Source organism: Artibeus jamaicensis, unplaced genomic scaffold (genome assembly GCF_021234435.1).
Source record: "Artibeus jamaicensis isolate MK-2021 breed Jamaican fruit bat unplaced genomic scaffold, CSHL_Jam_final contig_2259, whole genome shotgun sequence".
Classification (NCBI taxonomy): domain Eukaryota; kingdom Metazoa; phylum Chordata; class Mammalia; order Chiroptera; family Phyllostomidae; genus Artibeus; species Artibeus jamaicensis.
Genome location: NW_026521468.1, coordinates 8,997,056 through 9,004,480, shown reverse-complemented (window position 1 = coordinate 9,004,480; position 7,425 = coordinate 8,997,056). Strand labels below are relative to the sequence as shown.

At 62.6% G+C, this 7,425-nt stretch overlaps 2 protein-coding genes across 3 annotated transcripts; one reads left to right on the top strand and one right to left on the bottom strand.

Annotated features, from left to right (window-relative positions):
• Positions 1–19: 19 nt before the first annotated feature.
• On the bottom strand, positions 20–1,190 carry UTS2R (urotensin 2 receptor). The gene is given in 2 exon segments (XM_037157897.2): positions 20–151; positions 153–1,190. Coding segments are annotated over 2 exon segments (1,170 nt in total).
• LOC119058611 (uncharacterized) lies at positions 1,054–6,806 on the top strand. Of its 2 annotated transcripts, XM_053659947.1 has the most exons (6): positions 1,054–2,107; positions 2,342–2,407; positions 4,020–4,339; positions 5,020–5,116; positions 5,803–5,929; positions 6,232–6,806. In XM_053659947.1, the coding sequence occupies exons 1-5, from the start codon at positions 2,062–2,064 to the stop codon at positions 5,850–5,852; spliced, it is 579 nt and encodes a 192-aa protein (XP_053515922.1). In that variant the 5' UTR covers positions 1,054–2,061; the 3' UTR covers positions 5,853–5,929; positions 6,232–6,806. The 2 variants fall into 2 exon arrangements, 1 of the variants encoding a protein (XP_053515922.1); XR_005084274.2 differs by lacking the exons at positions 1,054–2,107; positions 2,342–2,407 and having other exon boundaries at positions 3,406–4,159.
• Positions 6,807–7,425: the final 619 nt, after the last annotated feature.

The window sequence follows — 7,425 nt, the reverse complement described above, 5'->3', positions numbered from 1 at the left end:
GTTTCCCACAGGACTCCGGCTACGGCCACCCCACCCCAGGGCCCACCTGGAGACCAGGATGCTCATCTGAGGACGCCCCTGGGGCCTCCTGGGACAGGCTGATGGGCTTGGTAGCCTGCAGGCTGCTGGAGGACAGTGAGCGGCCTGAGGCGCTGGGAGCAGGCGGGGCGCTGCGGGAGGGCTTGGCCGCCTGTGAGCCCAGGGGCGCGCCTGCGGCGGGGCGGGCGCCGGCGGAAGTCGCGGTAGTTCTGGGTGAGCAGTGTGTAGAGGAAGGGGTTGACGCAGCTGTTGCCGTAGGTGAGGCAGGTGGTCAGGTAGTTGATGATGCGGGAGGTGCGGGGTGTGAGCAGCTGGGCCCCGCAGTACTGGCCCAGCAGCTGCCACAGCCAGAAGGGCAGGAAGCAGGCCCAGAAGAGCAGCACAGTGCCCAGGATGAGGCGCACCACCCTGGGGTTGGGCAGCCGCCGCGTCTGCGGGAAGGAGGCCCGCTGCGACAGCCAGTAGGCCCGGGCCAGGCGCAGGTAGAGCAGCCCGATGGCCACGCCGGGCCCGACGATGCTGGTCCCGAAGAGCAGCGTCAGGTAGGCACGGTGGGTGCTCTGGCCCCAGGCGGGCAGGCAGAGGCTCTTGTGGCCCCTGGGGACCAGCCGGATGGCCAGCATCATGGGCAGTGCCAGCAGCAGCGCCAGCAGCCACATGGCCAGCGCCAGGCCCTTGCGGTAGCCCTTGGAGCGCCGCGCGGTGGCCAGTGGCCTCCGCACCGCGGCGCAGCGCTCGCGGCTCATGACAGTCAGCGTGAAGACGCTGGCGTGCATGGTCAGGAAGTCCAGGCTGAAGAGCACCCGGCAGCCCGCGTCCCCGAAGTGCCACTCCCTGGTGACGTAGGTGGTCACCACGAAGGGGATGCTGAGCAGGTAGAGCAGGTCGGCCAGCGCCAGGCTGACGACATAGACGTGCAGCGAGGCCGAGGCGCGCAGGAAGCGGCAGGTGACCACCAGCACGTAGGCGTTGCCCGCCACGCCCAGCACGCCCATGGCCAGGAGCACCGCCCCGATGGCGCCCGTGGCCACCAGGTCCTCTGGCGCGCCGGGCTCCGCGGGGCTGGCCCACGAGCTGTTGAGCGATGCATTGGGGCCGCGGGGGGACTCGGGTGTGGGGAAGCTGCTCGCAGGCTCTGGGCTCAGGGCCATCTGTGCCGCCTCACGCGGGGCTTGGGGCCGGGTGTGCTGCGGGGGCATCTGTGGGCCACGGGCTCGCGCTGCAGGAGAAGATGCCCATCAAGATACAGGCGAGGCACCCCTCCAGCGTGAGGGCGCGGTTCCCACGGGGCGGGGCCTGGGGAGGGACCGGGCTCAGCCTGGAGACCCTCTGTTCAGAGCTCTGTCTTCTTTCCTGGCTCTCCACGAAGACCAGGGAGCCACCCGGACCAGCTGCCCCAAGAGCGCCCCCACCCTGGGCCTCCATGCAAGTCGAGGGGCTTCTGGGGCGGACTGGGCTTTTCTGAGGGGCACGGCATGGCCAGGCGGCCAGGGGCAGGGGCAACGGTGGGCAGAGCTGGGAGCTGGAGCCTGGAGCCCCGCCCAGGCCTCTGTTTCTCACCTGCAAGAGCGGGCCTCCCCTACCTATAGCCCTTTCTCCGTGTTTCTCCTGCACATTTTAAAAGTACGTTTGGCTCAGATGGCAAAAGTAGAACCTGCTGACTCCAAGAGTTCAAAAAAGAAAGCCCTGTAATGTCCACTTGTCCGCCTCATGCCGGACACTAAAGTGACTCGGACTGTGGGCCTGCACGGGGCTGAGTCAGTCATCTGCTGAGCTTCTGGACAAACAGGAGAACACCCGTGCGACCCTGGGGAGGCAGAGACCCCTCCAAACACACCAAGAACCCGCACAATGAACGAGACGACCGGTGGCCCCCACTGAGGGAGCAAAAGTGTGAGCCGGGGCCTGGGAGAAGGCCAGACAAAGAACCCGTCACCGAGATACATGGAAAACTGCGGAAAGAAGCTTTGAACAGTATCTTCTCAAAAGAAGACGTCAAAAGGCTGAGAAGCAAATGAAAAGATGCTCAAAAGATCAGAGCCCTGGGCAGTCGGGGTGCCAGGGAAAGGTGCAGGGCAGACCCGTGGGGACGGAGGTGCGGACGGTGTCCTGCTGGCGGGGATGCGCGCCAGCCTGTCCGCAGGCCTGCCTCCCGCCAGGAGCTCCATCCGAGGTTCGTCCCCTACGGGGACGGGCACACTACCTGAGACAGCAGCTCTCCTCCCCGCGGCTGGGCCCTGACGGCCGCCCCACACCTGTCAACAGGAGGTGTGCCAGCTCCTGTTCTGTGACCCTGTCCTAGAAATGCTCCCCGCTCCCCGCAGAGAAGACGAGGCATCCTGCATCTTCCAGCAAGGGGGACGCCCAGGTGAGTGCCCGCCCAGGTGAGTGCCCGCCCAGGCAACCGGCCAGAAGAGGGCGAGCTGGGATTCCATTTACATGGAGTTCGGGGAAGGCAATCGGCCTGGGGACCTGGGGTCAACTGGGAGGGGCACTGGAGAGCCCCCTGGGGGTGGGAACAGGCCACGTCCCCAACGGGTGGGGGCACACGGAGCACACAGGTGCAAGAACTTGCGGAGTCGCACGCTCAAGATCGCCGCCTCCACTATGATTATCTTCGTGTGAAAAAAGGCCTAAAACCTGGGAATCCAAAGCCGAGGAGAAGGCCCGGGACAGCCCACGGCCCCCCACCCGGGTGATGCGGGCTCCAGGCTTCTTCCCTCGCACGTCCAGGGCTGATGCTGAGGAAAAGCTGGGAGTGTCCTGCCTGGTGGCAGCACCTGAGCCTCCCAGCGGGAGGGGACTCAGGCCGCCCCAGGTGCCCAGCCGCAGCTCCAGGCCCCTGACACGGGGTCTGAGGGGACCCCTCCTACCCGCCCGGTGCCGGAGCCCTCCACCGCCGGGCTGCGCAGGAGCCCGGCTGCACGAGCCGGACGAGGCCCCCGGCACCCCAGAGGGTGGCCCTGCGTCTCACCTCGGTCACCGCACAGCAGGTCAAGCTTTCGCCGTCACACGTCCCCGAACACTCTGTTGCAGGCGGGTGAGATGCCTGGGATGCAAGACAGAAGGGACTCCGCCTGCCAGTCCTGCCTGGGCATCTGCGCTCTGGATCCTGGTGGCCGCCACCCGCCCGGCCGCCAGCTGGGAATGCGCCGTGGCCCTGTGCCTGTGCCGGATATTCATAACCGGGGCGGGGGTGCCAGGAGAGGGGGCCTGGAGGAGGGGGCCCGGGGGGGCTGAGGTGTGCGCCAGGGACGGGGCACAGGATCCAAGGGGAGGTGGTGCTGGAGGGCAGGATGGGGTGGGAGGAGGGGTTTGGGGGCCCGGGGAAGGCACTGGAGGAATGAGAAGGGCGTGGGGCGCAGGGACGGTGCCAGGTCTTGGGCAGAAGGAGCCCCAGGGTGTGGCCAAGAGCAGCAGGTCAGGCCCCAGTGGCGTCTAAGTAGCCCTCACCCTGGGCGAGACCAGCGGCAGCATGGTGGAGTGACGTTGCTCCCAGCTGGGCCGCCTCTCTGGGACGTGTCTCTGCTTTTAGCCTTCACACCCCTGCACCCCCAGCCCCAGTCACACCCTGGACCCAGGCCACCCTACCCAGTGGCGTTAATGACACTCCCGATGTTGTGCCCCTTTCCAAATGTTCCATCACTCCAAGCAGAACTGTCCTGCTACAGCTAACTCCCCACCCCCCGCCCCCAGCCCCTGGGTCCATCCTCCTCCCCGGTCCCTACACATTTGGCTCCTCCAGGGCCCTCGCCTGAGGGAGGCCCACAGGACCTGTCCTGTGCGGCTGCAGGCGTCTGGCTCTGCCTCCGGAGGCTGGATGCCCTGCCGTTGTGCCAACGCCCACGGTTTGCTCACTCACCCCCCGGGTAAACCCTGGGTTGCTTCCACTTTTTGGCCGCTGTGAGTGGGGCTGCTGTTCTGGTTCAGAACTCCCTGTGCCTTTTATACATCGCACTCAGATCCTCCATCCTTTCCAGGGAGCCCAGGACTCCTCACTGAGAGACGGACCCCCAGCCCGGCAGCTCCTGGCCTGGGAGTGTCCATGTCGCCTGTGGAAGCAGTTGGACAAGTGGACTCACAGACAGCTCTTGCTCTCATCCTCTCCCTCCGTGGGCAGGTGATTCAGGCCGATAGACAGCTCATCTGCTGCCCCTGGTCCAGACACCCCATGGCCCAGGACGTGCCCTGGTCACTAGGGAAACCTGCAAAAACACAGCCCAGGGTCACCAAACAGCCCCCAGAGCCACGGACCAGGACATACGATGACCAAAGACCAAGCACAGCATCCACGAGCAGGGTGGGGGATCTGCCCCGCACCCTCCTAGAACAGTCTTGGTCCCCATCTCCAGGTCACGAGGTCTTACAGAGACTCCGGGCACGCGGCCACATGGCCACACTGCCTTCCCTCCTTTGGCACCCGGGACAAGGGTAGATTGGACAGGAGGAGAGGGAGGGGCTGGGTTAAGTGCAGAGGGGGCTGCAGGGGACCAGGACCGGAAGGAGGGTGGAGCGAGGGCGGAGGGAGAGAGCTCAAGGCCCGAAGGTGCAGAGAGGATGTTCCCTGGACCCCTGGTGGGGTGAGCCCCCCTCCCCAGCCTGGACCTGGGAGCACCTGCGTGTCCAGAGGGTGTGGGCTCCGTCCTCTGCCCAGAGCTGGGGTGTGATGGGGCCAGGGCTCCTGCTGGGAACTGTGGCTTCCCTGCCGGGTTGTGGGGGCCTGGCCCCTAAAACCTACTGTGCTCTGAGCTAAAAGAACTCTGCTGGCCTGTGAGTCAGTTCATGGACCATTAAATCATAAATTGATAATAAGGCCCCCACTTCACACAAATGCAACTTTAGGCTTTGCTCTGCACATCGTAGGTCCATTATGTTTTGGAAAGATAGTTTTTCTGCAAAACTCATTTCCAATTGTATTACTAAATTCTGTGGGAAATGAAGTTCCATAGACAGAATATTGCTTCGTGTTTTTCTTTCCAGATGCTCATCAGCCTGACCACAGACTCGTCAAAAAGGCGGGTCCTGTCACCGCCCACCCCCCTGCGCCTCCTCTCACCCCAGAAAGCGTCTGGGGAAGGTAAAAGAGAGGGGGCAGGACTGGGGTGGGGAGCGCGGGCCAACATGCGCCCCACGGAGTCCGGGCCGGTGGGCCCAGAGGGGCTCTGAGCAGACTGCCCATCGGAGGAGGCAGCTTCCGGCGGAAACTGGCGGCAGGGTTGGGCCGCAGCCCCACGCAGGGGCCAGTCATCCAGAGAGGCCGCCTGGGCCCTGCCTGGCTGGGCTCCCTGCACTGCCCTGGGCTGCCCAGGAGGGGCTCCCAGTGGGCACACTCACCCGGCGCTGCCTGCCCCAGGGCCCCTCGGCAGGCTGTAGCTAAGGGCACGTTTTCAGCACACACTCCCCTCGGTGCCGCTGTGAATGGCACTGCTTGCTTTCAGTGTCAGAAATGACACTCTCCCGGTCCTGGTCCCAACCTCCCCTCCGCCACCCCGGCCCCAGACCTGGAGGGACAGTGATGCCAATCACCCTGGTCAGCAGGCACCCAGGCTTCTGTCCGGGGTGCTCCTGCTTGTTGGCAGAGAGCCACTGACATCTGAGCAGCACGAGTGACCAAGCGACCACTGGGCTCGAGCTGCCCTGGACTGGCAGGCTCAGTGGGGGTCAGAGGTCAGAGTGCCTCCTGACTGCAGGTGCCCGCCTGGGGCTGTTGAAGTGCAGGGCAAGGGAGACTGTTCATGGCCACACAGCACTGTCCTCTCTCAGAACAGACCCTGTGGGCAACTAAGGGACCAGTGGCCTCCCTGCCTCCTTGAAGGGCCCTCGGGGCTGAACACGGCTGCTTCCTCCAGCCCCAGTGTGACCCCCTCAGGCTGGGCGATCTGCAGGAAAGGTCTCTGGATCCGGACCCGAGAGACCTTACAGCAGAAAAGGCTGAAACAATGAATAAATGGACTGTTGAACCTCAGAGAGGGAAGGGAATGAAGGAAAGACCAGGCTGGGCTTGTTTGGGAGGAGGCGGGGCTTGCCTGAGGAGGTGGGGCTTGCCTGGGAGGAGGCGGGGCTTGCCTGAGGAGGTGGAGCTTGCCTGGGAGGAGGAGGGGCATGCACACTGCAAGGCACCCAGTCCTTGCAGAACTACCAGGGTTTGTTGGGGCCCCACATTAACGCCCTTTCTCCACCCAATTACCACAGGAAGACTCGATGATTTAGGATCTGCAGACTCACTTCTGAAAGATACATGAGGAAGAGTGGTCTCAAAAACCAGTAAAAGGGCCTTACTGCTCCTGTTAATCCCTGCTGCAGCAGTGAGACTCCAGGGAGTGGACGCTGGGAAGGACGTGGCCCACCCTTGAATCACTGGAAGCCAGAGACCACCACTGCCAACCTGTGGAAACCTCCATGTTGGTTGGACATGTACAAGCAGCTGCCAATTACAAACTCCTTCCCTGCCCACAGCACCCGGTGCTCAGCCTCGCTGCCTTCCCCCATCGGTCTTTGGAGCCCGGGGCTGGGGACAGTCATGAGTGCCTCTGTTCTGTGAATGTTACTGGGATCCTTTACACGTGGGTTAGCCTGTAGATTTTTTTTTTAAATCTCAGGTGTATATGGTTCTTCTGCCCTGGCTGGTGTGGCTCAGTGGATTGAGTGTCAGCCTACGAACCAAGGGTCTCCGGTTCAATTCCCATCAGGGCACATGCCTGGGTTGTGGGCCAGGTCCCCACTGGGGGGCAGCAACCACACATTGCTGTTTCTCTCCCTTTCTAAAAATAAATAAAACTCTTTAAAAAGAAAAACTAGTTCTTTTAAGCCTGTATTTATTTATAAATAATGAAACACCTGTGAAACAAACTCTGGTCTTCCTGTCCTAGGATACAGGCGGCAAACACAAGGCCCACAGGCTGAATCCAGCCCATCACCTCCTCTCCCCTGGCTGCAGTGCCAAGCTCCCGCTTAACAGTTAAGCAATATTCACAGTTCATGCAGCCCTAAAGTTACTTTGGCCCTTTGAAGGCAACCAAGAAGCTCATGTGGCCCCCGGTGAAAATGTGTGGGACACCCCTGTCCTGGGGGTTTTGAACCAGTAATGGGGCACCACCCAGACACAGACCAGAGGCCAGTCAACTAGGACTACGTGAGTACGGGTCGGAAGCTTCAATGCAAAACACTTGTTTTATTTAAATAAAAACATACAAAGAAACAGGAGCTAAATGGCCAAAACGTGTAAAATACCAAACATCTGAAACCCAGTGCAGACCAGAGCCCCCCTCTGCCTGGCAAGTGTGCTCCTGGGAGTGTGTGCGACCCCCACAGGACACCTCTCACCGGGGCGAGTGCACAGCTTTCTGCCTCGCTCCCCACCCCACAGGCTCCACAAAAACACCCACG

Bases quoted from the DNA above. Each gene is read 5' to 3' on its own strand.
- LOC119058611 (XM_053659947.1), top strand. From the start codon at position 2,062: ATGCTCAAAAGATCAGAGCCCTGGGCAGTCGGGGTGCCAGGGAAAG. The intron at 2,108-2,341 runs GTGCAGGGCAGA...ACCCTGTCCTAG, and splicing joins AGTCGGGGTGCCAGGGAAAG to AAATGCTCCCCGCTCCCCGC. The intron at 4,340-5,019 runs GTGGGGGATCTG...TTTTCTTTCCAG, and splicing joins GCACAGCATCCACGAGCAGG to ATGCTCATCAGCCTGACCAC.